General features: G+C 53.7%; 1 protein-coding gene across 6 annotated transcripts in view; it reads left to right on the plus strand.

The window, feature by feature from the left end:
* The window catches only part of RETREG1 (reticulophagy regulator 1), a 121,294-nt gene that overhangs the window by 81,971 nt on the left and 12,320 nt on the right, over positions 1-27,003 (plus strand). For 4 of the 6 annotated variants that reach the window (XM_072825056.1, XM_072825057.1, XM_072825059.1 and 1 more), the window contains 2 exons: positions 23,636-23,762; positions 26,495-26,579. In XM_072825056.1, coding sequence (XP_072681157.1) covers positions 23,636-23,762; positions 26,495-26,579 — 212 coding nt within the window. Of the gene's footprint in view, positions 1-1,367; positions 2,311-23,635; positions 23,763-26,494; positions 26,580-27,003 lie in introns of those variants that run through there. The other 2 variants (XM_072825062.1, XM_072825060.1) reach the window with 2 other exon arrangements.

Below are 27,003 nucleotides of genomic sequence, written 5' to 3' on the forward strand. Positions count from 1 at the left end.
GGTGTGTCAGCTGCACGCCCACCGGACGAGACTTCCCAGTGGGCATCCTTCCCCGCCACGGTCTGCGGTGCGTGTGCATCCGTGTCTGTGCATGTGCAAGCGTGTTGACCGTGGTCACTCGTACTCGTGACCCTAAAGGACTCTTTTTAGGTTTTTAGTCCTTGTTTTCATCCAGATTCCTTCCTACAACACTAAAGGGGACATTCAGTTGACACTTGATTTAATAATGAAACAACTTTCCCTGTAAAAGCAGACGTCAGGTCAAGGCCTTGAAGATGACGTTTGTAACTGGGCCTACGTTGGGACCACCCGGACTAAGGGGGAAAGGAGACATTTTCAGAGAAATGTAGACGCCAGATTGTGACTTGACGGGCTGACATACCGTTAGCTCTGTTTTCCCCCACGTGGACATCTCCGGAAGCAGGATTTTCTCTTTTTCCCTTGCGTCCCGGCGTCCCCGCCTCCTCTCTGCACAGAATCCTGCACAGCACAAGCGTTTTCATAAGAAACAGTCGTTGAGTGCGATGTATTCATAAAGCCCTCTCGCACCTGCGGTGAATTCCTAGCGCCTGGTGGGCTCGGGGGTTAGCGGGAGACTTCGCAGAAGCTCGCAGACGGCGTCGGTGACTTGTAGCGTCATCACAGTTACGGAGCAAGTGGTTTTTGGTGATCATAAATAATTATGAAAGAGCCGTTTTGGGTGTAAAAGTCAACACACGTGAGATCTTTTCCTAAGAATGTTTTACTGGTTACAAAGGATAAACCGAGAAAACGAAGAGCCGCAGGATGTGTAAGGGGGTGCGGTGTACGCGCGGCTGCTAATAGGGATTTCCAAGGACGACTGACATATTTTCTGAAAAATGGGGAACTCGCTCTCACTCCTTTGAAGTGTGATGAAGGCCCATCCCTGCCCCCACCTTTTTATTTGCTGAGATAAATACCAGCTTGGAACAGCTGGTGGTTTTCTACGCAACATGCTTTGTTTTGCCTCATACTTTTCTTTTCCCACCATCTGTGCGGAGAGTTAGAAGGGGGACTGCACAGGGGAGGCCTAGGGCCGGGCCAGGAAATAAGCTGTTTCACTTGCGAGGGAACCTTACTCCTGCTAAATGGGAGCTTGGATGCGGTTGGACAAGGCCCCCGGCGCCGCGTCTGCAGGAGGAGCAGCTGTGGCCGTCGCCGGCTGCTGACCGCCCCAGCCCGAGTGCCCCACGCCCCACGCCCCACGCCCCACACCGCAGCTTCTGGTTGAATCTCACATTCAGGCTTCCTTGTGTTACTTTGGTCACGTTTTGCAGCCTGGTGACCGGAAGGGCTCTGTAACAGGTGGGGAGCGAAGTCCGAGTGTAGTCCTGGAAGCCAGGGGAAACCGCAGGCCCAGAAGCCCCGGCACAGCAGGCCTGACTGTGGGTGCACCAGAGCACCCCCCTCCTCCTCCCCTCCCCCACTTGCTCCCTCTTCCCCCTCCTCCCTCCTTGTCCTCGTCCTCCCCTCCTCCTCCCCATCCTCCTCCTGTCCTCTTCCTCCTCCTCATCCTCCTCCCTCCTCCCTCCCCTTCCTCTTCCTCCACCTCCCTCCTTGTCCTCCTCCTCCGTCTCCCCCTCCTCCTCCTCCCTCTCCTCCCTCCTTCTCCTCCTCCTCCTCCCCTTCCCCCTTCCCCTGCTGCCTCCCTCTTCCTCCTCCTCCCTCCTTGTCCTCGTCCTCCCCTCCTCCTCCCCATCCTCCTCCCCCTCCTCCTGTCCTCCTCCGCCTCCTCCTCATCCTCCATCTCCCTCCTCCTCCCTCCCCTTCCTCTTCCCCCTCCTCTCCCCTCCTCCCCTCCCTCCTCCCTCCTTGTCCTCCTCCTCCCCCTCCCCTCTCCCGCTGCCTCCCTTCTACCCCTCCTCCCTCCTTGTCCTCGTCCTCCCCTCCTCCTTCCCATCCTCTCCCCCTCCTCCTGTCCTCCTCTTCCTCCTCATCCTCCTTCTCTTCCTCCTCCCCTCCTCCTCTCCCTCCTCTTGTCCTCCTCTCCTCCTCCTCCTTCCCCTCCTCCCTCCTTGTCCTCATCCTCCCCCTCCTCCCCTTCCTCCCTCCTTGTCCTCCCCCTCATCCCCGTCCTCCTCCCACTCCTCCTGTCCTCCTCCCCCTTCTCCCGCTCCTCCTCCTCCCCCTCCTCCTGCCCTCCTCCCCCTCCTCCTCCTCATCCTCCTCCTCGCTGTTTATCTCGTTGCCAGAAATAGATGCACGTGGTAAGAACTCCCAGAGACTCCATGCCAGCGTCAAGGTCGGGAGCTGAGGGGAGCGGGTGTGAGGGATGCCGTCCTGGACGGGGTAAGGAGGGTGGACCCCCAGGCAGGAAGCGCTGGGTGCTGACAGGAGGGGAGAGTGGGGGCCGGTCCCCAGGGCGAGAGCCGGGTCGCGGAGTGCGGGCTCCCCACGTGGGGCCCGGCCCGCCTCACCTTGCGTGTCCCTGGGGGGCAGCAGGCAGCCCTCGGGTGTGCCGCGTGACAGGCATGGGGGAGGCCCCAGCAGCCGAGGTATGTCCCGCCGCAGGTGCCGGGCAGGGGACCCCGGGCTGCCGCGGCTGAGCTGGGGACGCGTCTTGGGACAGAAGTACTTCCACGGGCCGCCCCTGCGTCCACACGCTCACGGGCCGCTCTGACCCGTTCACCGAGGGCGGCGGCCAAGCCACCTGCTGCGCCGGGCGGCGGGTGAGGCCCCTGCTTTCTCGGCCAAACTGTCTGAACAGTGGAGACAGACGCTTCCTGGGTTACAAAATAAGGCAAGAATTTCATGTTTTTAAGGGAAAAAGTATTTTAGGTAACCAGGCTAAAAGTGTGTTTTAGCCATAATGTGGGGGATACGTGGCACATGTAGGGGGCAGGCCTCTCCAGGGAGGGGTCCTCAGGCTGCGACTTGAAGGAGCCCCCATGTGGGGGTGCGGGGAGAGATGGACAGGGGCAGCGGCCTGCAGGGGGCACCGAGGGGGGAGCACGGTGACGCTGGGGGGAGCACAGACTGGGCCGGGCCACCGCGAAGCCCCGAGGCAGGGGGCTGGCTGTCACTCAGAGCTGCGCACTCAGTAGAGCGGTTGGGGCGGGGGGTCTGGGGGCACAGGGCCACCCGTGTCCCTCAGAGAACTTACAAGCTAATTCACTTCTGTGAGCGGGCCTGAGGACCTCAGACATGACGGGTCCCTACGAGGCATGGGGTCTGCAGCGTGGACATGCGAGCTTTGGAACATTCCAAGTTCCTATGTTGGGGGCTTAGCTGGGCAGGTACGTAGAGGTCAGTGTGAATCCGACACGGGGAAAATCCCAGGGGACAGGCTGGCATGCTGCACACACAGTGCGTGACCCCGGTCAGGTGGTGGGTAGCCGGGTCCCCCACCCGGTGCTACGGGCCCACCCCGGGTGTTCTGATGTCTCGTCGGGAGCCTCACTTCCTCCAGAAGCGCAGCCAACCTCGCACGGAGAGTGTGGCCCGGCCGCGTGGCCCTGGGTGCATGACAGGCTCCAGGGTCGCCTTGTCAGGACAGGTACGTCCTCCATCCGTGGCGAGCAAGGGCCGTTTGGTGTCTCGCCAGCCACGGGGTGGGGAGGGGATGCTGGGAGGCGGCCCCCCCCCCCCCGCACGTGCAAGAGGACGATGTGCACGTTTAGCGACGAGGACCCGACGCGTGGGCTGCTACTGCGGGACTCCCTGGCGCGTTGCTGTTGGACATCGAGCCACGCAGGTGCGACGTGAAGCTTCGAGTGGCGGAGGCCCCGGAGCCCCTGAAACTGTGGCTGTCATAGCAGTTAGTGTCGTTCTCACGTCTGTCCTCCTGCTCTGTTCTGGGGCGGCCCTCACGGCCTTGAACAGAGGCAGGTGACGGGCTCCGAGCGGTGAGACGCGCCGTTAGACGCGGTGACGCCCCCGGTGGGGTCACCGACAGGCAGGGCTGCCCACTGGGCCCTGGGAGGGGGCACGGACGACGACGGGCCTCGTGGGCCCCGTCGGGGACGCCGCGCTGCGAGCCATGACCACCCAATCCCGCGGGCAGGGAACCCTGATTTTTAGCATTTTGTAAAGACTCGTATTTACTGTATTTGCCGTAGAGCCAGAGAGTGCAGACGGCGGGAGGGGCAGAGACACGCGGGCGGCGAGAGTCTTTAGCAGGTCACGAGCCGAGCAAGGCGCCCGCGGGGCTCGAGCCCACAACCCTGAGAGCAGAACGCGGCTGAAACCCCGAGCCGCCGGGCGGACCGAGCCCCCGGGCGCCCGGATCTTCGGGTCTGCGGATCCCATCCCAGGCCCGCCTGCGAGGTGCCGGCAGGAGCCGGGAGCAGATGCTCCGCCTGGTCCTCGCAAGCCGGGGTGAGGGGGTGCACGGTGTCGGGGGCCGAACGCTCCCGTGCCGCCCACCCTCTGACCCGTCCTGGGAAGGGCGTCTCCGGCGCAGGCAGCGCGTGTGGAAGCCGCGGCCCCACTGGCCAGTGTTTGAGGCTGACGGGACCACGGGGACCCCTGGCTCCCCAGCGCGTGGCTCCGCAGGGCGTCTGCTGCTCAGGCTGCGGGGAGGCTGACGCCCTCCTGCACACAGCGGGCCACGCTCCAGGTACCCCAGCCAGGGTAAGGGTCTGTGTGCTCTCGGGCGCCGGACGCGGGCCCCGGGGAGGCCTGTCCCTGGGCTGGTGACAACGGCTAGCCGTGGTGTCTGCTGCCCTGCGCCCCGTTCTGCTGTCTGGCCTCCCCCCCACCTCCCGGGCAGATGCAGGCCCCGTGGCAGGTGTGACCTCACACACGCTCGTGCGACAGCCTGCCGCTTGGGGAAATGAAACTAGGAGGGGGGTCGAGGAGTAGAAGGAAGAAAGGACCATCTGTGATCTTAGGACCCTAAAAACAATCCTGTTACATCGTATCTTCTGGTACTTTTTATTTTTTTTAAGATTTTGTACATTGGGGCAGCCCGGGTGGCTCAGCGGTTTGGCACTGCCTTCAGCCCAAGGCGTGACCCCGGGTCCTGGGATCGAGTCCCGTGTCAGGCTCGCTGCGCGGAGCCTGCTTCTCCCTCTGCCTGGGTCTCTGCCCCCCTGTCTCTCTCTCTTTCTATCTCTCATGAATAAATAACATCTTAAAAAAAAAAGAATTTTGTATATTGATGAGAGAGCAAGTGCGAGAGTGAGAGCGCGGGCATGAGCAGGGGAGGGAACAGACACTCCCCGTGGGGCAGGGGCCCCATCCCAGGACCCCGTCCCGCCCTGAGCCCCTGGGCGCCCGTCCTCCAGCGCCTTAGTTGGGTTCCTGCCCAGTCGCTGTATATGACACATACAGTTTTCTAGACCGTTCATTTTTTTTTTTTTCCCCTCGTGAGCATTTTCCCGACGGCAAAGGCACGCTTTGGGCGCGTTGCTTCGTGGCTGCATGATATGCTCATCTTCGGGCTTCCCACGACTGTTGGACTGTCTGATGGAACGTTGTTCTGTCGTGGAACTGTGAGCGACGGAGGCCGCGGTCGTGTGTCTCACCTGGGGAAGGACTGGTCACGAGCTGCCGGGTCCCTGAGGTCGGGCCTGGAACCATTTCCAGCGAGCGACCGAGGCGTCTAGATTTCAAGAGCGGGGAAAATGCCAGCGGGCCTCACTTTTTCTTGGGAAGAATGTCAGAGAATTTAGGGGCTTTATTTCAAAACGTCTCAAAAGAGGAAAGAGGTGTTTGCTGGATATGCATGTTCACGAAACGTTTATCGTTTCTCATTTGAGAAGATATCGGTGGTGAGACTTTTGATCTGGCTCCTTCCGCCCCTCGCAGAATCACAGGGCGCTGGCGTCTCTTGCCGACGGGTGCTGGTGTCTTGGTGGGCACGCCTGTCCCCAAGGATGGCGCTCCGGGCCGCTGCCGCTCCTGGCTTAGGCGTCAACACGGTCTTGTCCGCTCTGCGCAGCACAGCACGGTCGTGGGATTGGGGTTTTCCAGTCCTGGCTGCACGTCCCAGCCTCAGCACCCAGTGGCTCCGTGGCCTCGGGCAGCTTTCTTCGCCTCTCGCTTTGTCAGCGACATGAGGCCAGCAGCGCCGACGCCACGGGTTTGTCTCATAGGTCACGCTGTTTAGCTAATGCTCTAGGTCTTCAGGAAGCGGTTAACGGGGCACCCGGGGGCTCAGTGGTGGAGCATCTGCCTTGGGCTGCTCAGGGCATGGCCCCAGGGTCCCGGGATCGAGTCCTGCATCGGGCTCCCTGCATGGAGCCTGCTTCTCCCTCTGCCTGGGTCTCTGCCTCTCTCTGGGTCTCTCGTGCATAAATAAAATCTTTTTAAGAAAAAGTGGTCAACAATCACAGTATGCAGGTTAAACCTTGCCTGGAGCAGCCCAGAACGGGTCACTTGTGAGTGAAGGCACCTCTGCCGGGGTGAGCGGATCCCTGTGACTACCCGGGCCGCGGGCATGGCCTGTGCGGTGGGCACGCAGCGGGCTCTGTGGCGGTGGCCTTGGCCAGGGTGGAGAACGGCCCGCCGCCTTCCTGGCCGGGCAGCTCTAGGTGGCCTGTGAGCTCTCCCGGTTTGGATCAGGGCTGTGAGGCTCGTGTCTCAGGCACGGCCCCCTCCCCGGGACTGCTTCAGCCCACGTGAGCGCGGGGATCCTGCCGCAGTCGCTCTGCACCGAGTACAAGTAGCGACGTCTCTGGGGGAAGCGAGGTGTCTGCCCGTGGCTCCTTGCAGTGAGCGGCGTGTCCACAGGAGGAGCTTCGGGTTCAGGACGTGCATGTGCCTCTTGTCCAAGTGGTTTGTTTTAATCTTATGAGCCCCGTGAATCGTGAAACGGTCATACACCCACCTCTGACTCATCCAGTCGGAGGTGAGATTATAGCTCGTCTCCAACAAGTCCGTGGGACCCTCCGGAACGCACTCTCGTACGTTCTTAGCCCCGTTCTGTTTAGGGCCACCCCCGCCCCCGCCCCCGTGGCTGCATAGGCCGGGAGCTAAGGCGTCCAGTGGAGGGAGGCTGTGGGAGCCGGAGTCTGTCCCTGGCTCAGACTGGGCCCTGGGGTGCGGCTCCATGTCCTGGATGACGGTGCACCGTTTTGTTCAAGTGCATCCTTATTTTTCTATGTGCTTTTTGGAAAAAAAAAAAACTTTACAATTCATTTATTTACCTAAAGGGACAACATAGGGGGGTGGGGCAGGGGACAGGAAGAGAGTGAAGCTCCAGCAGACTCTGCACTGAGCGTGGAGCCGCGAGGGGCGCGATCCCACGGCCCTGAGGTCGTGGCCTGAGCTGAAATCAGGAGTCGGCCGCCCCTTCCGCGGACCCTCCCAAGTGCCGCGAGGCCTCTGTGGACCGGAGCGAGACACGGCTGTCACCGAGAGTCGCCCCTGCCGCACGCATGTCCAGCACGTGTCTGAAGAAAGAGGAGATCACGAGCTCCATCCACGTCGCTGGTAACTCAGACGGGGGACAAAGAGCTGGTCATTCCCCGAGGAGGCCAGTTCCGCGCAGCCCGGCCCGAGGAAGCGCGGTGCCTCAGCTTCGGGCCTGCGGAGGTGGGCACCAGCCGGCAGTGCTTGAAGAAGGTCGCTGTGAAAACCCGCGATTTCTGCAGCAGGCTTCTCTTTCAACCAGGATCCACACGCGGCGGTGCTCCCGCTCACGGAGCGCTCTGGGGCGGAAGTTGGGAAACGGCGGGGTGGACGCCGACCCCAAGGAGGTGCACGTGAGCGGCGGTCGGGGGGGGGGGGACAGCCAGTGCCCTGGGGCGGGGCGCAGATGCACGCACGGCCTTGGAAGGAGGCCGCGTGAGCCTCCAAGCCAGGCCAGGCTCTCTTCTCTACCCCAGCCGCGTCTTTGCCGCGTTGGCCTGCCCTGGGCGTGACGATCATCACCCACGGGGCTAAGGCCTCCAAGCGCGGCTGAGGACCATGCTCTGTGGCTGTGGCAGCATTGGGGGGGGGGGGGCTTGGCCGACTGTGAACTGCTGCCTCGGAGGGAGGGACTGTGTTGGGATGCCTGGTGGGGGGAGAGGGAAAGGTTGCAGCCCCCGCAAGTCCCCTGCTAACCGGCTGCTGCGCCTCAAGGGAAGAGACGGGTGCTCGGGAGCTGGGCACCCGCCCGCGTGTGGTGAAGCCCGGGGAGCGTCACACAGTAATTACCCGTGTGATGTGGCCTCCGGGGTAGCTGTAAGCAGAGCCGCTCTGTGACTCAGGACGTGACCTGTCATCGTGCTGCTTTGCTTGGACTGCAGGCGAATGCTTTAATTTTTTTTTTTAAATGAACCCACCTATCAATGGAGCACCTTCAGGTTATGCCTACCATCGGGGCGCCGGGTGGCTCAGTCGGCTCAGCATCTGCCTCAGCCCAGGTCATGATCCCGGGTCCTGGGATCGAGTCTCCCACCAGGCCCCCTGCTCGGCGGGGAGTCTGCTTCTCCCTCTCCCTCCGACACCCCTCCTCCCGTTCGTGCTCTCCCACCCGGATAACTTTCCTTCCAAAGCGATTCAGCTGAACACGAATCGTACATATTCACAGGTCCTCCATCGTAAGATAGTCTGGAAACTTCCCTTGAGAGGCACATTCATTTGTGCCCAGGGAGGCTTTGAGATGTGGGCTCCGTCATACGGGGAACGCACACGTCGACGAACCCCGAGCCCGAGGAGCGGTCTGCGAGCTTGCCGAAGCAAGAGGAGACGTGCTCAGGAGAGTGACACACAGCAAACCTTGGCACGGGCGACGAGAGCGGGAGCTGATAATTCCATCTCGGGCACCACGGGGGGAAGAACCCAGAGCCGCTGCGTCCCTGAGGCTGGGGTTGGGGTTCGGTGGCGCGTGGCTGGATTGTCTCCTGCCGGTCGGTCCTCTGAGCTAGAAATGGTGCCTGGAGCTCTGCTAGGGGTTGGGAGTCCTTGTCAGGAAGGTTCTGGAAGGACCGTTACGACACATCCGTGTGTGTGCCGCACTCGGGGAGGTCGGGGCGGTTGTGGGCATGAAGCGGGGGAAGATGGCAGTAGGATCGCAGCGAAGATCTTTACTCATTTTGATAAACTTGGAAAGATGTAAAAGCTTTCAAGGCTGCTGATGGCTCCCGGACTTCTTCGTTTCGTTGGTGACCTAAGCTGGAGGCCGCGGCAGCATTACCACAGGAGCGGACCGAGGGCGGGACACCTCTGCCGAAGCCCGGATGCTCTTCTGGAGTGTGTGTGTTTCGAGGGGAGGAGGAAACCTTCCTCCCTGTGTTACCTTCAGCCGAATCCGGCCCACATCCTACCCCAGCTTCACCAGTCACACGATGAGAAATTGTGTGTTTGGCTTTCGCTTCTTGTTAGCAGTAGGGCGGGCTTTCACCTAAGCCCCGGCCGGGGGCTTGGGGGCTCGGTGCGTTGGCGCCGGCCAACCCTGGGTTTTGATCCTGGAGCTGCCGCTTGGCGGTGTAGGCCTTGTAATCTGGAAAATGAGGACGTTTTACCCACCTTCTCGGCCCGAAGTGAGGATAGTGAGGATTGGAGGGAGTGTAAGGACGCCCCAGGCTCTCTTGCAGCTATGCCTGGCCGTGGAACTGGGTTCCAGCCTCGTGTAGGCACGACGGCTGGGAGAGGGGGGCCCTCCGACACGCTCTCCCCTTCCTGTGGCTTCTACGTGGCCGGCACGCGGGGGCTGCAGTAGACGTCTCAGACCACGCAGTACGGCGTGGTCTGGGAGCATCTGAGCAAACAGATACCAAGAGCTTAGGTGTCTCCATCACGGAGATCCTGTGCACGCCCTGGGCCACTATGCTGTGCTGTGCATGCGGCAGAAATGAAGCGGCTCTTGTTTAAACCACCGTCAGTTTGACGTTTGATAGGACAGGTGAGCCTACATCCTGAAGCAGCCTGTGAAAACTGCTGAATGCATTGGAGAAAGGAAGGCGAGATGCTAATACGGCCTTTTTTTTTTTAAGTGGGCAAACAGCTAAGAATGTTGGTGGGGGATGATTTAGAATCGGAGCCATCCCGTACGTGAGTTGTTTGATTCGTCCAAGTCTTGCTCTTCTTGAAGTAAATGCAACTAGAAATCCTGGTTAATTCACGGTGGTGTGTAAGGAAGTGTAAGGAAGCTCCTGACGTCTTAGGCAAGAGCGTCAGTCTTTGTCCCAAGCCCTCAGTCACTTGGCAATTGTGTGACTCCCCAAGCACGTACAGGTAGGCTCATAATTACTGGGTTGACTGGAAAGCCCCCAAGAGCTGGAGAGCCCCCAGACCAGACAGTGGGTCTGGTTATAGCCCAAGTCTAAGAATAGTCATGCCAACTTCTCATTAATATGGTCTAGAATTAATAGATCATCTGTATCATCCCAGGGAAGGGGAGGAAGACGTCCTCTAATCCCGAAAGAGCAGCTTAAAAGCAACCACGGTTTGCAATAAATAAGAATGGGGTGCGATAGCCCTTTAGGACCCCACGATGCCCATCTAGGAAAGGAAGATTGAGGCAGTCCCAGGGAGTCAGGCGCTGACGTTGACAGCACCCTGCGATTTGGGCAACTGGGCCTTCACAGCCTACCCCCACCTCTGGGATCGCCAGCAACGCGTTTCAATGAAATCGTAGATTCCTGCTTGGACCAGACACAGGACTTCTAGTTGTGGGTTTTACTGACTCTGCGAAAGCAAAGGAGAGCCGCAGCGTGTCAGCCACGCTCACAGGCCCAGCTGACAGACCTCCGGAGGGCAGGCGGCAGGGCGTCCGAGCGTCCCTTGTGCAGGAAGGGCAGAGCTCCTCCTGTGGCTTTAAGTTCCTCTGTTGCAAGGCCATAAGCCCGTCACGTACCCTGCCCAGCTCAGAAATGGAAGCCGACGTCATCAGCTTTCTCCGCTTCTTGGAGGCCTGTTTGCTGGGACGCCCTCTGAGGTCCGGCCCCCTGACTAGTGCCTGACGTGTCCCCGAGAGCCGCTGTGTCTTTCCCGTCGGTATCACCAGGGCTGTTTTAAGCGATATTGCCACCTTTGGGGAGTCCTCTCTCAGGTCCACACATGAGAAAGTAAAAGCTGCCTGTTTAGTGGCAGTAGAGGACTTGGGTTCCGGGAAGTCAGCTTTGCAGGTGAACGTGTGCACGGACGGGCGCTTTCTGCAATTCACAGTCCTTGAGTGCAGGGTGTTGATCATCCCACCCAGCGGTACTGCACTCAGGGTCCATGGACCCTCCGTTTTCCCAGGCCGTGTCGAGGCTGGGCACCACCCAGAAGACATCCCGAGCAGCCCGAGTTCATTCTGTGAAGGGCTCGGCCCTCCCGGGGACCCCTGTGCCCGCTGTGCCGTTGGTCTGCGTCACGTGAAAACCCTCCATTCTTGAGCCACGATTCACTAAAAGAATGTTGACTTGAGGGGCGCCCGGGCGGGGGCTCAGTCGGTTGGCCATCTGCCTTCAGCTCAGGCCACGAGCCCCACGTCGGGGCTCAGCACAGAGTCTGTGCCTCCCTCCGCCCCTCCCCCTGCTCATGCCCTCTCTGTCTCCCTCTCAAATAAATAAAACCTTAAAAAAAAAAAGAATGTTAACTTCATTTGCTCTTGTGATTCTTTCTTTTTAAATTTCATTTATTTATTTATGAGACACACAGAGACAGAGACAGAGAGAGAGGCAGAGACCCAGGCAGAGGGAGAAGCAGGCTCCATGCAAGGAGCCCGATGTGGGACTCGATCCCGGGACCCCGGGGTCATGCCCTGGGCTGAAGGCGGCGCCAAACCACTGAGCCCCCCGGGCTGCCCTGCTCTTGTGATTCTGAAGAGCTGGCTCCAACCAGAATTCAGAGTTGGTTCCCTCCTGGCCTTGCGGGGTTTCTATTCATTTTTTATTTTTTTATTTTTTAAAGATTTTACTTATTTATTCATGAGAGACACAGAGAGAGAGAGAGGCAGAGACACAGGCAGAGGGAGAAGCAGGCTCCATGCAGGGAGCCCGACGTGGGATTCGATCCCGGGTCTCCAGGATCACGCCCTGGGCCAAAGGCAGGCGCTAAACCGCTGTGCCACCCAGGGATCCCGGGGTTTCTATTCAAAGTGAACTTCGTTTCTACGGGCACCCACCATATACCCAGCGTCTGAGGTGTCTGGGCCTATGATACGTGGAGGGGTCACTGACCAGGCTGGACCTCGATAGTTTGTTCCAGACGATACAGATCAGAAGGTACAAGGCCTTTCTTGACTATAACATGAGGAACAATGGCATGCATCTTTCTTTAAAAACAATCCGTTTTTGTAGAACCCAACCTCCTGAGGATCCATTTTTTCCCATTTCTTAAAACTGCATTGCGGTCACACGAGCTAGAAAATAAAGAGAAGAACGTGCACCACAGATTCGGTTCTGATGAAAATAGAGAAAGCACAGACTGTCTTTCCAGGCCGTGATTAAAGGCGACCTCTATGTCTGCGTCTCTCTCATTGCGGGTTGGTTCAAAATAGTTTTTGTGTCGTTGGTGGTAACAGGTGATTTTCCTCCGCCGTCTGGCTCCACGGGTTCCGTCGGGGCTGTGGCCACTCCCTGAGGGCTCATTACCTTCATGGCTCTCACCTGAGGTTGTGAGCTCCCAAGCAGGTCGGGATGCAATGTCCGGCACCACTTAATTGATCTCCTTAGCTGGGTGGAGACAACCCTGGAATGTGCAGGCCCAGGTGCGTGCTGTTTCACAGTCGTTCTGTCCCCGTGGTTCTGGAAAGTTCTCCCGTAGGAACGGTAAGTGATTGAGCTTGCTCGAAGAGCTCTCCGTCCCGCCAAAGGATCTTAGCAAGTCTGCCTCACAAACCTACGTTATCAAGTGCAAGCAGAAAATGGAATAATGATAAAAAAGGACATGGAATCATGATCAGTGGTGCAAATCCAGTCAGCAGTGACCCGGAGTGAGACGTGTAAGGGGCGCGGAGGATGTGCGCAGGCTGCAAGCACACACGTCACTTTGCCGTGACGTCTGATGCAGTGAAGAGGATGTCCTGGAAGTGGCGGGAATGTGGGCCGAGCGGGTGATCTCCAGGGTGCGTGTGTGGCCGGTAGCCACACCTGATGCCACCGGTTCTCTTGCCCGAAGCTCCGGCTCTGGGCAGAGAGGAGCACCTGTCGCAGGTGCACATGGAGGAGGTTGGAGCACATGGGGGGCATCTCCCCGGCACCACGAGGTTCCCCCCAGGTTGTTCACATCTCATTTATTTGCACCGAATTGCATGTCATGAGAGGAATGCTCATTTTTAAAAAGAAGGGTTTCTGAGCAGATCGATAGTGTGAATGAAAGTGAAGTCTCGGAGGAGCTCTTTAAGTGATGATTGGTGGGGGAGACTCTTTAAATCTTTCTAAAAGATTCAGAAAAATACACAAGGCTGTTGTGCAAGGACTGTTTGCTAGAAATTCAGAGGCAGCTCCTTCGCAGTTTGTTTGCCGGATTCCTGTGGCTGTTACCGCACATGAAGACACGGGGATGTGCGTGCCTGTGCGAACCCTCTCGAACTGGACAGGTTTGTTTTTTTTTTTTTTAAGATCTTATTTATTTATTCATGAGAGACACAGAGGGAGAGAGGCAGAGACACAGGCAGAGGGAGAAGCAGGCTCCACGCAGGGAGCCCAGTGTGGGACTCGATCCCAGGTCCCCAGGATTAGGCCCTGGGCTGAAGGCAGGTGTCACACCACTGAGCCACCCGGGCTGCCCTCAGACAGGTTTTATGCTTGTGTTTTCCTAGAGAAGCTATGGGTAGGAGAGGTGGCCTCTTTGGGGCTTGTCCTCACTGCCTGCTGTCAGCCCCTGCCCCCCCACCCCTAGGCGATGACGCGGCTCATGCACCAGAGCCACCTCCACCTTCTCTTGCACATCCCTTTGCTTCACAGATGTTCTTTCCAGATCCTGCAGCACGTCAGGAAGGTGACCTCCACCGCCCTCTTTATTTCTTTTCTTAAGGATTTAGAGAGAGCACAAGTGGGGAAAGAGGCGGGTGGGGGGAGCAGCAGACCGCCCCATGAGCAGGGAGCCCGTGCAGGGCTTGATCCCAGGACCCCGCGATCAGGACCTGAGCTGACCTCGAGTCCCACGCCTAGCCGACTGCGCGCCAGGCGGCCCAGCCTCGCCCTGGTTGGGCCCTGCACACCTGCTGCCCGGGCCCTGCGCCGTGCGGATGGACTGTGCGGCCCGCGCTGCTCACCCGTAGCTTCTCATCGGAACCTGCTTTGGGGGGAGCGGATGGCAGGTGCAGCAACCGTTCAGACGTCGTGGCGAGCTTGCTTTTCCCACAGCTGCGGAGGATGATCCGCTTGCTAAGGGCCTGTTCCCCGCCTGAGGCCCTGATGTCACCGGGGGCCAGCTCGTCCGTGAGCGTGGCGGTGGTGCGGCCTGTTCGCGGCCTGGGGCGGGCGTGTGGCCTGTAGCCAGCGGCCCACGCTTGAGGGAGCGTCCCAGTGACGCCCCTGGGGGTTGCCACGTGGCGGGGTGTGCGCTGGGCCGCGGGGCCGGCACGGACCCTCCCGGCAGGTGGGTTTTCCTGGGCCTCATGGTGGGAGCGGCCGGCGGGAACCTGGTCATTCGGGGGTTCGGCCTGTGTGTGCGGATTCAGGCCCCGCGCCCGGGCACAGAATCAGGGGCCGCGCTGCGGGTGACCATGGTCGCGTGCAGGAAGGAAGCTCTGGGTTGTCACAGGGACGTCGGTGTCCTGTGCCTGGGCCAGAGCCGAAGGGCACGGGGGGACGTGTAGTCTAGACTGCGGCCTCTGTGCTTCTGGGTGGGGTCTGTGGGTGTCGTCGCCGCCACAGGAGGGCCGACCTCCGAATCCTCAAACTTGCCTGCTAGTCACAATTTCCGGTTCCCCCGAGGAACGCTTCTGAACCTCCAGCCGGCCTCCGTCCCATAGGGATGAAAAGACCAGGCCCTTCTTCCGTTGGGGGTCAGGACGGCAGCGATCTTTGTGGTCAGGGCTGGAAGGCGACTCACCTCCCGCCTGTCGCTAGTGGGTGCTTGTTCCACGCTGCTCGTGGGACTCGAGTGCTTCGTGCCCGGGCCGCGGGGTCGACTGTTGAAAAGTTGGCACGAGGGACGCCTGGGTGGCTCAGCGGTTGGGCATCTGCCTTCGGCTCAGGGCGTGATCCTGTGGTCCCAGGGTTCGAGTCCCGCATATGGCCTCTCTGCATTGAGCCAACTACTCCCTCTGCTTCTGTCTCTGCCTCTGTGTATCTCATGAATAAGTAAAATCTTTAAAAAGAAAAAAAAAGAAAAGTTGGCACGAGACTGAGAACGCTGAGAACTACACGTCCCACGGGCGCATGTCCACAGACACCAGGATGGCGCAGGAAGGGATCCCCATGGAGAAGTCAAACATTGGGTCCTAAGTCTTGCCAGAAGGAATTTTACTCAAAATACTGATTTTCAGTTTAGAATGTTTCTTGGAATTAATGGGACCTATTTATCATAATTGCCTAATTATGAAGGCAGTTCAACTCTCCATTTGCAAGGAAGAAAGTTGGAGCTATTCCATATATATGAAAGTTGGTCTCCAAATTTTTAGGACTTTTTTTTTTTAAGATTTTATGTATTTATTCATGAGAGACAGGCAGAGACACAGGCAGAGGGAGAAGCAGGCTCCATGCAGGGAGCCCGATGCGGGACTGGATCCCGGGACCCTGGGGGTCATGCCGTGAGCCAAAGGTCACTCAACCACTGAGCCCCCCCAGATGTCCCTGTTTAGGGCTTTTTATCTGTTATTTTGCAGATGTTTATATGTCTGAGGGAATACATGGTGATTATCGCTGATTTGCGACGTCCAGAAACACTTGGATAAGTCAACAAGAATCCTGCAGGTGCCCCTAAATAACCACTAAGCCCCTCAGATGTTTCAGCCTTGAAGGCTCTTCCCGCTGCACGGACTCCGAGCCCCTGCTCCCGGGTCGCGCTCCTGAGCGCCCAGCACCGAGCCTCCCGCCAACGCCTCTAGGAGTCTAGTGGGTCGGCGGCCCTACAGGCCTGAACTCAGTAGTTGGCGGTGGCAGCCCCAAGAGACTGAGGAGGTGCCGAGGCTGCCAGCGGCGGCTCCCGCCACCCCGCCTTCCCTTGGGTGACCCGGAGGTGGCTCGGTCCCTGCCTGGCAGGTGCGGCGCTGACGGGGCAGGTGCACAGGCGCGGGGCTGCGAGCCGGGCCTGGTTGGCACCGCGTGGAGCAGCCGGGGCACAGAGGATGCCAGGCCGCCTGCCTCACTCGCGATCCCCTCCCCTGGAACCCGAGCTGCCCTGTGGGAGGTTTACACCCGCGGTGGGGGGGCACCTGTGGCTTCCACAGCCTCCCTGCCGCTGCACTGCGTGTCCCCGCCCCGGGAGCCCCCCTGAGCCCCTGCCCCGGAGCCCTTGCCCCGGGAGCCCCTCCGTGTGCCCCTGCCCCAAGAGCCCCCTGTGCGCCCTTGCCCCGGGAGCCCTCCTGCGCCCCTGCCCTGGGAGCTGCCCCACCCCCACCCACCCCTGCCCCGGGAGCCCCTCTCCCCCCCCCACCACGCGCCCCTGCCCGGGAGCCCGGTGCCTGAAGCACATTCTCTACTCGGTGCCGGTTTATGGACATGAACGGGAGGGCTGCGGTACAGAGAGGCTACTAGCGCTCTGCCAAGATTCATTTATCCCGCATCATATTTCCTGGTGCTCAAAGACTCTGGGCGAGAGGGACGAGGCCGGCTGCTAGCACGAGCTCTTACTGAATCACCATCTATTTTTAAAGAGCACGGGAGAGTCACATTTCCAGTCTTCCAGAACCCCCTGCGGAGCATACCGTGTGCTGCCTTCTGAAGCTCGCTGCCTTCACACTTCATCTCTGTGGCCGCTGAACTGGACAGAGACAAATTGGACTTTCAATATAAAATTCAGACATTTTTTATTGATATGTTTTGCAAAGAGAGAAGGTACACAATAGTTTTCTTAGGATGTTATGTACTTATTTCTGAGAGACACAGAGAGAGAGGCAGGCTCCCTGCTGGTGACACCGGGCGTCGTTTTCAACCTCGGGGTCCCTCGGATGGCTTGGTCCTGGCCTCGGTCCTGGCCCCGGGTGGAGGCCGGTGCGCTGTGGCCTCGACGGGACGGGTCCCCAGCTCCAGGCTGGCTTCTCTCTGCAGGCTCGGCTCCCGCACGCTCCCCTGCGTCTCCAGCTGCCGTAGCTTCGGTTGGGACCTTGAGTTCTGTGCCCCAGCCCAGGCGGGCCCTGGTGCAGCGAGCTGCCCTCCCTGGGCTGCGGCCTGCACACCGCAGACGACGGGCCCACCGACGCTCCATCTGCCCGGATAAACATCCTTCCTGGCCCAGGATCTTGAAAATCGTTGTTCTGTGTATTCGTCTGCGTTCATGTGTTCGTTCTTTCAGTCTTCCTCTCTCTGTCCCCCCTCTCCCTCCCCCACTCCGTTCCTTCCCATCTTGTTGTTTCCGATGGAGGGCAGATGAATCCCTGATGTATCATCTTCCCTGACGCCGGTTCACCTCTTGTCTCTGTTTTTGAGTCAGGAGCTCTAGCGGCTTCTCCCAGGTGACTCCTTGCAGTGACTCTCTGGGTAAGAAACACCTGCCTCCCAGTCACTTGGGACCGTCACTGAAAGGGCCGGGTGCTGGGCCTTCCCGCCGGCCTCCCCTGTCGGAGTCTGTGGGGTGAGGCCCAGAAGGCTGCAGTTCGAGCACCGGGCGGGGGGTTCACACACACTCGATTCGGGAACGGCCCAACGGGCTGGTTTGGCCAGGTCACCAATGTGTGCACTTAATGGTATTCTAACGGGTAAGGACGCAGGAAGGAGGGAGGTTGGTTTCCAAGCCCACGTGGAAGCCTCGGCTCCCTTCTGTGATAAAGTGAGGCTGCTTGTCTGAGGAACCATCTTCCTCATTTTTATTCCCCTCCGACTGTCACCGGCAGGTGAAACCTCACCTTCTGCAGCTCCTGACAAGGGAATAACTGCTGACCCTGACCATGCAGAGGGTCCCTTGCTAAAAGTCTGTCCCTTAGCTTTTGTTAAGAAGAAGATGGTAACTGAATGGGATCTGCAAGGCCTTAGTTCTGGTGGCTTTTTCTCGAAAGCACCGCACGTGTGCAATCCCGGGGGGAGCCCTTCGGAGAGCCGGGGGGGAGGGGCCGGGAGTCGTGAGCTTGAACTGCATTCACCAGGAGTGTGAGAAGGCGGTGATAACGCTGGGTGGGTCGTGAGGGAGCGACTCTTAACTGGCCCTTACCTGTGGCTGGAGTGCACCGAGGCTCCCTCCTTCGTGAGGGCGAGGGACAGACAAAGCTGGAGCAAAGCCGGGTGCGGGGTAGGGTGGGGACGAGGGACCACAGAACCTCCCCGGAAAACGCACGTTCTCTCTGAGACTGAAGAGGAAGGACATGAACCCTGGAACATTACACTGAAGCCGTCGGGGATTTTCGCCGTCGGACGAGCTTCCATCGTAGAAGACTTACACTCAGACGTCCCGTAAGCCTCCTCTTACATTAGTTGGGCCTCACGGTGCGTGCTGATCCGCGCCAGCGATGCTGGGAGGACGCCACACGCCGTGAGAAAGGCCGGTTTCCCCAGCATCGTGCGGTGTTCACAGGGATCCCGTCTCTGGTTATGCGTTCTCCAGACGGGCCCTCCAGGAAGGCCGAGAGGCCCCCAGCGAGCAGCGCCGTGGCTGTGTGCATGTCACCTGTGCTAAAACCTCAGCCAGCCACGAGGCAGACCTTAGTTTGTGCCGAGTATTCAGATGCTGTGGGCGCAGCCTTTTTTCCTGGGAAGGGTGGGTCCTCATGATGCCACGTTGGTGTTGGTCAGTCACACCTCACTGCTCCCGGCTCTGGAAAGGAGAAGGAACATGGAGCGTTCTTTCTTGTCATAAATTATCTAAAGTCTCATCAAAGGAGCTCATTGGATTTATCCATTCTTTGAAGAGGGCGCGTGTGTTAGACAACAGGATGACTGGAAACCAGGAGTCTTGGCCTCAGGTCTATGAACAAACTTGGGTTTCACTTTCTTCATCTACAAAATAAGACTGAAAAGTTGGTATCAAATGTCGTATTTTATTCCAAAGTCCACAACTGTATTAGATACTATTCAGTTATGTATGCTGCGTGACTCTGTAATGGTAGACTGTATACAGTGGAAGACTGGAGAGCTGTATGTTCTAGGGGGACTCAGAATTAACTCGCTGGACAGGTTAAAATGATCATGAAGCTCCCAGAGAGTGACTCTTCTGTTTCGTGTTTTGATTTTTGATTTTTAAGATTTATTTATTTATTTTAGAGAGAGGCGAGCACATGCAAGAGCATGGGGGGGAGGAGGGAGAGAGAGAATCTCAGGCAGACTCACTCCGAGTGAGACGCTCAACACGGGGCTCGAACTCCCGACCCTGAGTTCACCACCTGAGCTGAAACCAAGAATTTGATGCTTAACCAACTACACCACCCAGATGCCCTGGATCCACGTTTCATTTAAAGAGGTGTAGAGTGGGCTCTCTGCTTTGCTTTAGACTCAGACTTCTTCATATTTCCACTAAATTTATTCAGCACAATGTATGCATTTTTTTCTCAAAAACATTTACTATTCTTTTTAAACATTTGCTATTCTTTCCAAATCTCATTTGGTTAGATATTTTCATGTTCTACACAATGGATTCCTCGTTTCTGTTTGTGGTTGTGACAATAATTCAAATATCAATTAGAATTACTTAAGGTTATGGTGTTAGTATAAGTAACCATAGAAGTTATTGTCCTAAGATACTGTCACATAAGGCTTCTTCTGAAGGGGAGGAATTTAGTATAAATAAGAACGTCCTTGTATGACATGGGAAATATTCACAAGGTGAATATCCTCTTGTTTCTTCTTCCCACCAAGTGGTGGTGTCTGTAGACAGAGAGGGACTGTGCTACAGGTATTCAGTTTGTGCTGGTTTGAAATAACAACAGTAAACACACTGGGTATAATATGAGACACAAAGGGGGAACTTGATGACTTTTTATTGAATAAATGAATAAGGATGGATAGATACTGAGGTTTCTTCATAGCCACTTAATCCCACTATGAAAATAGGTGGTCCTTCAATGTAAAACAAACGTTTTGGTTAATTCATTGTGATATGTATTAAGCACCTTAAATTGTATGAAGACTTCACCATGACGTTATAATTTAGGCAATTTTAGATGATTTAGTATTAGACTAGGCTCCTTGCTGATTTTAGGGCATTTACTTACTAGAATAGTGAAGTATGTATACAAATATGTATAAGTTCTGAGATAGGAATCCTAAAGGTAGTATTAGGACAAGGTTTCAGCATCTCTCTATATGGTATAGCTTATTTTAAAAACTGTGTTTCATGGTTTAGCTCTCAGAAATACTGTTTGCTTCACAAATAAACTGAGGCAAAAAACTTAACATTTGTATATAGAACGTGAAGTGAGATAGACTCATTGAGAATGTTATTAAATGAAAAGCATGATCATACATGTATCATAACAAATTTTTATTTTTATTTTTTTAAACTAAAAATTTATTCATTCATGAGACACAGAGAGAGAGAGGCAGAGACACAGGCAGAGGGAGAAGCAGGCTCCGTAAGGAGAGCCCAATGTGAGACTCGATCCCGGGACCCCGGGGCCATGCCATGGGCAGATGTTCAACTGCTGAGCCACCCAGGCGTCCCAGGAATTTTTATTTTTTATTTAATTGATTTTTAAAAAAGATTTTATTAATTCGAGAGAGGCTGAGAGAATGTGTGGGGAGGGGCAGAAGGAGAAGCGGACTCCCTGCTGAGCAGGGAGCCCCAAGCGGGGCTGAATCCCAGGACCCTGGAATCCTGATTGAGCCGAAAGCAGACGCTCAACCGCCCGAGCTACTGAGGCAGCCCTCAGATGTTTAAATAAAGGCCATATGTGCGTATCCGTGTGTAGCTTTAAGAACAGTAGTAAGTCGGTTTGCACGTGTCCGTCATCTAAGTCAAGAGCTAGAACGTGACCAGGACTCAGGAGGCTCCCATAGGCCTCGCTGGTCACATTCCCTACATACCCCCACCCCACCCCTGTCCTGGAGCTTGGTGGTGGTGGTTGGTTTGTTGATGTTGCTTTTTTTGAAATCATTTCCTTGCCTAAACAGTTTGTCGGCTTAGCATGACTTTGAGCTTCATGTAAATGAAGTCATAGTGTCCGTACTCTGTGATCTTTGTCTTTCGGTATTTTGATTCTGAGGGTCACATACAGTCACGGAGTTCATTCATTTCCCCTGCCATTTCATCTTTCATGGCCTGGACACAACTCACTTTATCTGTTCATTGTCCTCTTGAAAATACTCCTAAATTTGTTTCAAAATATGAAATGTTCATTCATTCCATTTGAATCGCTGAGAGAATGATAAAGCATTCCATAGGAAGTTTTTCATTGATTTGTTAGAATTGCATTTGCCAGACTGTTCAACCAAATCCTTAAATATACTATTAAATATGCAGAGAGAGCAGACATTAAAGTCCGTATTTATGTCCACTGTATGGCCCCAGTAAATGAACAGTGGCCTAGCCTAGTCAATTTGCAGTAAGTCCTCAGGAAGGAGGCCACAGGGCTCCCGGGTGGCTCCGTTAGTGAAGTGTCTGCCTTCGGCTCAGGTCATGCTCTCAGGGTCCTGGGATCGAGCTGCATGTGGGGCGCCCCGCTCAGCAGGGAACCCGCTTCTCCTTCTCCCTCTACCCCTCTCCCCACTTATGCGCACGCTCTTTCTCTCAAATAAATACATTTTTTTAAAGGCTACACTTTAATGATCGTATTATTTCCTTTGCTCCCCTGCGGTTTTCAGCCTCCTGTACAAAATCTTTTCCCATTAAGCAGACATACTGGCGAGATTTTGTTACAGAGAGTGGCTTCTATCCATGCACTTAGTGTTTCCTCTGGTAGGTCTGCAGTCGTTCATAAGGTAGGCAAAAGCTAGTGCTAAATTTGGTCGCCAATGGAAACTGGCTTGCTCAGCGATTCAAGAGAGGGGTAGAGTTCATGGGTACATAAACCACTGTCCGACAGCTAAGCGTCCCCAAAAGTTCATTTCTTAGGATACTCATTCACAAGTGTCTACCTCATGGGATTGCATCTACCTGGAGAACTGGTAGGCCAGTGACTCGGCGAGAGCATTTGACTCTGATAGAATAAAGAGGAAGGAACATGAAATTGTTGTTTTTCCCTTTTTTAATGCTATTGGATTCACTTAAATGTAACTTAAAATTGTATTTAAAAAGGGTATTTAATTATCTAATCTACAAATTGCCTTAGTGTTCAAAGTATATTAGAAAGAAATAGGGGCGCCTGGGTGGCAGAGTCGGTTAAGCATCTGACTTGGTTCGGCCCGTGTTGTGATCTTAGAGTCATGGGATTGAGCCCCACGACGGGCGCTCTGCTCAGTGTGGAGTCGGCCTGCGTTCTCTCTCTCCCCACCCCCACGCTCTCTCAAATAAATCAATTGAAATTTGTAGATTACTTCATTAAATTTCCTTTTTAAATATAATTTTAAGTTATAGTTAAATCTTAAAAAAAAAAAATTCGAACCACGTGTACATAGTCTCTGGGGAGTTGAGCATCTAGGGGTCAAGGTAGCTTTGATTTGTTTTAGGACTACTGGATTTGAATCCAGAGATCATCTCACTCTGATTCCCTTGCAGTTGCAGCTCACTAATGTGAGCTGACAGTTCACTAATAATCTTTGTCTTGTACTGGCAACGTTCATTTATTGCCTTATCCTTAGCTCTATGGCAGTGCCTTCCACATACCACTTATCTATGAAATGAATGGATTTGAGGGCCCTTGACAGAGCTTGTTTCAACTGGTATATTCTGGTGATGAGTTAGTATTGCAAGAGTGGGCTGAACTTGCTGTGATGGTGATTTTAGGGAATGCCCTGTGTCTGCATGTCTTCTTCCTGGAGAGGCTGTTACTGGTTTTAGCTTACTGAGGTTCCTGTGGGAAAATGAGGGCAGGGGCCCAGAGCACATGCCTGACCCACGTATCACATTCAGTGCATTCTATGATGACGGTTGGGAGAGGATCCATTAGAAAAATACGAGGAACTTTGAGACCCTGTTGAGTTTAACAAATAGTTTTCTATTGAGCTAATGGACCATAATGTATATTGAGAAGCATTGCTGTTGATGATGATGACGATTAGAAGATCGGCACCGAGATTCCTCTAAAAGCACTGTGGCTTCCCTATCCTTGAGGTTTCCAACGTTCCTAACAAGTGCCCCCAGGCCCCTATGATTAGGTCCCATCCTACCTTCCAGGCTTTATGCAGCCTTCCTCTTCTGGCCGACTCTGTCCCTGTGGAGCCACATGTGGGGCTCGATTCAGTAGCTCCGGTAGCTCCTTCTGGCCCCAGGCCCTCTGCACATGTTGTACATTGTTCTATGTGGAACTCTTTCAAGCCCTGTGATAGACTGCTGCTAATCCAGAGTTCATCATAAAAGGGGCTTCTTCAGAGATCTCTCAAAGCCCCCACCCTATACTTCACCGTCGTTGTAATGGGGGATTTGTGTAAGAAATTGTTTAGCTTGAATCTCTTCTCTTGGCATATGAGCTTCATTGGGCAGATACCTGGCTTGTTCAATTCTCAGGGCTTTTCCAGAGAGCGTGACCAGTAGCAGGTGCTCAATAAATATTTGCTGAAACAACGAATGTTGAATGAATCATAAAAGGCAGCTAAAATTTCTTGTTTTCTTTTTGTCTCTTTAGCTGGGAAGTTGTCAATTCCAAACCAGATGAAAGACCCAGGTTCAGCCACTGTATTGCAGAATCATGGATGAATTTCAGCCTATTTCTGCAAGAAATGTCTCTTTTTAAACAGCAGAGCCCGGGCAAGGCAAGTTTTCCAGCATGGGAGGATTACTGTGTGTGCTTTAGAACGTGCAATAAATTGGAAACCAATGAGTTAACCTAGTTTATCAGCTTATAAGGGTTCTCCAATACTAGATATAAAATACTAGGAACACTTGCCATAAAAGCTGATATTAGCAAAATTCAGAAATATGAGTGTGTTAGCATTAGAAAATCCTCAAACTTCTTTTTTAAAGTTGTCTTCTGTTTTATACATGTTTATCTAACTCATTAACAAAAATGGTGATTGGTCTTATCAGCCAGACTTAGGGGAAAAAATTACTAAGAATTTCAGTTTAAAAACAGACATGTAAATGTAGAGAGCAAACTGGTGGTTGCCAGAGAGAAGAGGGGCAGAGCAATGGGCAAAACTGGCAACAGGGGTTAAGAAGTACAAGCTTCCAGTCATGGAAGTCACCGTTATGTCATACACCTGAAAGTCATGTGATAGGTCAACTGTACTTCAGTTTAAAAAAATAAATAAGTCATTGGGATGTAAGGTCCAACTTAGGGAATGTCATCCATAGTATTGTAGTAAGTACAGAGATGACAGATGGGAACTAGATTTGTCATCATCCATAATGTGTGTAAATGTCAGGCTGCTGTGGGGTACACCCGAAACTCCTATAACAATGTATGTCAATTATAATCCAATAGAAAAAAGAATTTCAGTTTATATCATTTAGGCCGGTTCTGCAGTCGAAGGGAGAGGAGACAGAGTCCTTCTGAGGGTGCCTTTGGAGATAATGGAGTCTTTCAGTCTAGAAAGTAGAGATTCCTATATGATTTATTTAAGAAAGAAAACCTTTGGCAAAGATCCTCACAGTCTTTATATAAATGGAACGAGTGTTTTCCCAGTTAAAATGAAAACCCCTGAGGAGAAGGATCAAATGTGGTTTGGGAGGGATTGCACGGTGCACATCCTTGGAGGACTTGGTGTGCAGAGGCAGCTACAGCTGTGATCGTGAGAACATGGGTTTAAGGGCAGAGCCAGCAACGGACGCTTCCCCTTCCAGTATTGTTGGGTTCAAGATTCTTGAACCTCCGCCTGCAGTTGGAAGGAAGAGCCTAGGAATATCGACATTTAAAATCCCTCTGGTTGTACCATGTACATGTGTCTCTTAACTTCAGTAGTATTGAAAAATAAAACTATGCTTGGGCACATTTTGAGCATTATTAAAGGGGCAACGTTGCATATGTATGGATTTTTTTAAAAAAATCACTGAAGTTAATTCTTAGACTAGATATCCATATGGTGGAGAGGGAGAGTTGCATTTTTGATGCCTATTTTACTGAAATGATCAAAACACATTTTTAGGAGATTCTGAATTTAAAACTTCTGCATTGGATTGCATTAATGTACTCCAGGTCGACTGGCTTAAGGTGATGATGTTACAAATTTAGTGGATAGTATGGAAATCTCTTTGTGAAACTGAATTCTGGACGTTGTAATGCTTTCCTAGACTTATTCTTTCAATGCTTATGGTCTTTCCTCTTCCATTTTGCTATTAGAATTGCATATTCGTCAAGGGCCTCTGCTTTTTCAGAAACAGCTCTTAACTTTGTTCCATAAGTTCATCTGTTCTCCTTTTGATCAGTTAACTTATTAATCCTGTGCCAAAGAATGGAAAACCAAAGTTAATCTGATGGTGTTAATCAGTTACTGATCAGAGTTATATTTTTTTTTATTTTTTTACTTTTTATTTACTTATGATAGGCACACAGTGAGAGAGAGAGGCAGAGACACAGGCAGAGGGAGAAGCAGGCTCCATGCACCGGGAGCCCGACGTGGGATTCGATCCTGAATCTTCAGGATCGCGCCCTGGGCCAAAGGCAGGCGCCAAACCGCTGCGCCACCCAGGGATCCCTGATCAGAGTTATATATTCTTTTTTCATATGTCTTTTTGAAATTCCCTTAAGGAATAAGGAATTCTCTTTACTTGCCGATTTAATACCATCATATAAAGATAAATCAAAAGAAGAAGGATAGTTTAAGACTGGGGTGTGGAAAACAAGTGAAGGCTTTATGGGAGATTTTTTTGTCATGATGTTTAAATTTGTTGAAACAACCAAGATTTTTTTTTTTTTTTTTTTTTTTTGGTCACAACTGGCAGTAGGAAAATATGCACATTTCACTTTGGGAATTTCATTTCATTTCCAGTTGCTTTCTAAGTGACCTAGAAGTGGGATCAATTTGAGGGATGGATGTGGTTAGGAAGGAGGATAGTAATGGCCAGTGGATTCATCCTAACAGCTTATCAGCTATGCAGATTGCTGTTATATTCATACAAATGCCTCAGATTTTTGCTTTGCTGTGTTTATGAATCTTGATGGGTTTATAGAATTACTTTGAACTTGCAGGTTATTTACCAGGCTGCATTATTTTCAGCAACTGATCCTGAGTAAAAAAAGTTTCTGGGGACATATGACGCTTCAGTTCTCTTGCATCTGGCAGTCATACAGCCACAGGCATGATTAATGGGAGATGTTCTCTGTGCCAGAAATTAGCTTCTGGAACCTTAAAATGATTTTTCATTAAGTGTTAAAGTGGGCTGAGGCCAGCTGAACACAGCAGCCATTAGGACCAAGTACAAAAGAACACTGTTTGAAAAACATTTACCGTAACGTGATAGATCACATATAGACAAAACTTGTGTATCCTGTGCTCAAAAATGTCTTGGGGTTGTAACTGTCACATGTTGTTTCTATTATTTCTAGTTTTGTCTCCTGGTCTGCAGTGTGTGCACATTTTTTACAATCTTGGGAAGTTACATTCCTGGAGTTATACTCAGCTATCTGCTGTGTAAGTATAGTAGAACATTTGGCTAATTTATGTGATGCATATGGTATTGCTTAATGGTCCACAGGACCTTCCGTAGTTTGGAAGAGGAGGGATGAGTTCTTGGTTATAAAACACATTGGTCATCCTTTAATTTCCTGCTGTACAAAGTTTCTCCTTTTCCTAGAGACATGTTTGTATTTTCAAGTTGGAGGAACAGCTGCCAAAAGGCAGGGTGGGTTGGTTATAAGTGTTTTGATTTGATTTTAAATTACGGCAGGAGAACTATAAGTAAGCTATACTTCCCACCCCCACAAACACACTAATACTTTTGCCCTCGTGTGTGTTCTGTGGCTCAAAAAATAATTAAAACTATAATGTGATATCACTGCACTCCCACCAGGATGGCTAAAATTAAGAAATACGGACCATATCAAGTATTAGCAAG

The sequence above is a fragment of the Canis lupus genome, chromosome 4 (genome assembly GCF_048164855.1).
Source record: "Canis lupus baileyi chromosome 4, mCanLup2.hap1, whole genome shotgun sequence".
NCBI lineage: Eukaryota > Metazoa > Chordata > Mammalia > Carnivora > Canidae > Canis > Canis lupus.